The 1,584-nt window shown below is 34.7% G+C and overlaps 1 protein-coding gene across 1 annotated transcript in view; it reads left to right on the top strand.

The window, feature by feature from the left end:
• The first annotated feature begins 510 nt into the window (after positions 1–510).
• The window catches only part of LOC115892746 (UDP-glucuronosyltransferase 2B33-like), a 4,759-nt gene continuing 3,685 nt past the window's right edge, over positions 511–1,584 (top strand). Inside the window, exon 1 of the mRNA XM_030914524.1 lies at positions 511–1,272. Coding sequence (XP_030770384.1) covers positions 552–1,272 — 721 coding nt within the window. The 5' untranslated portion in view covers positions 511–551. The remainder of the gene's footprint in view (positions 1,273–1,584) is intronic.

Raw genomic sequence — 1,584 nt, forward strand, 5'->3', positions numbered from 1 at the left:
AAAAGGCTAAAGGCTACAGGGCTTATTTTGGGGAGATAAAAGGGCTCTCAAATTGATTGTTATGGTAGATGCATAATTCTGTGGATAGACTATAAAACATTAAAATTTACACAATAATTGATACATTGTATGATATTTGAATTATATGTCAACAAAGTGTACAAAATATGTGGACCATGTTTAGTCATTTTATCTTTAGTTTTGTGTCAAATGGACTGCAGAAACATGACCGTTCACTGCTACAATTCTGGACACTCTTCTAAATATATTGCATAAGACAAATGGCATGTCCATACAAGATCCTTGATATTAACTGAAGGATAGCACTCAGAAACATAAAGGGAAATTAGTCACATCTGTGTAAACAGGTCATTTACCTTCATTTGTCTCCTTGCCATGCACATGCTCGGAATGTTCATTTAATAATATTGTATGTACTTTGAAGTATAAGGGTTACATTTTAACTTCTTGGCTAATTTATCTTTGGATATAACCATGAGAAACGACAGAAAGGAACAGCAACTGGAAAACAAGCATTGCATTGCACCAGGATGTCTGTGAAATGGACTTCAGTAATTCTGCTAATACAACTGAGCTTTTACTTTAGCTCTGGGAGTTGTGGAAAGGTGCTGGTGTGGGCAGCAGAATATAGCCATTGGATGAATATGAAGACAATCCTGGAAGAGCTTGTCCAGAGAGGTCATGAGGTGACTGTACTGGCATCTTCAGCTTCCATTGTTTTTGATCCCAACAACTCATCTGCTCTTAAAATTGAAGTTTATCCTACATCTTTAACTAAAACTGAGTTTGAAAATATAATTACGCAAGAGATTAAGAGATGGTCAGACCTTCCAAAAGATTCATTTTGGTTATATTTTTCACAAATGCAAGAAATCATGTGGAGGTTTGGTGACATACGTATAAAGTTCTGTAAAGATGTGGTTTCAAATAAGAAATTAATGAAGAAACTACAAGAGTCAAGATTTGATGTCGTTTTAGCAGATCCTGTTTTTCCCGGTAGTGAGCTGCTGGCTGAGCTATTTAACATACCCCTTGTGTACAGTCTCCGCTTCAGTCCTGGCTACGTTTTTGAAAAGCATTCTGTAGGATTTATTTTCCCTCCCTCCTACGTACCTGTTGTTATGTCAGAATTAAGTGATCAAATGACTTTCATGGAGAGGGTAAAAAATATGATCTATATGCTTTATTTTGACTTTTGTTTCCAATTGTATGACCTGAAGAAGTGGAATCAGTTTTATAGTGAAGTTCTAGGTAAGTATTTTTTTTTCAATCTGTAACTTATTTGTGTCTTTGAAACAGAGCTTATATAAAGCCATAAAGTCAAGGTAGTGGGATTTTGGTAAGTGAATTTATACAACGAAAATACAAGATGATCTATCAATCTCACAAATATTATAGAAAAGCTCAAATTACAGGGTCAGTTAAAACCCTAGGACCATCATTCACACAGAACACCCAAGGAAATCATAAACCTATGTATTAGTGCATCTAAGACTTTAAGCAATTACACATCTGGTTTACTATACATTGTTTATATCTTAAATACAGTAAAACTCATCAAAT

This window comes from Rhinopithecus roxellana, chromosome 2 (genome assembly GCF_007565055.1).
Source record: "Rhinopithecus roxellana isolate Shanxi Qingling chromosome 2, ASM756505v1, whole genome shotgun sequence".
Taxonomy (NCBI): Eukaryota; Metazoa; Chordata; class Mammalia; order Primates; family Cercopithecidae; genus Rhinopithecus; species Rhinopithecus roxellana.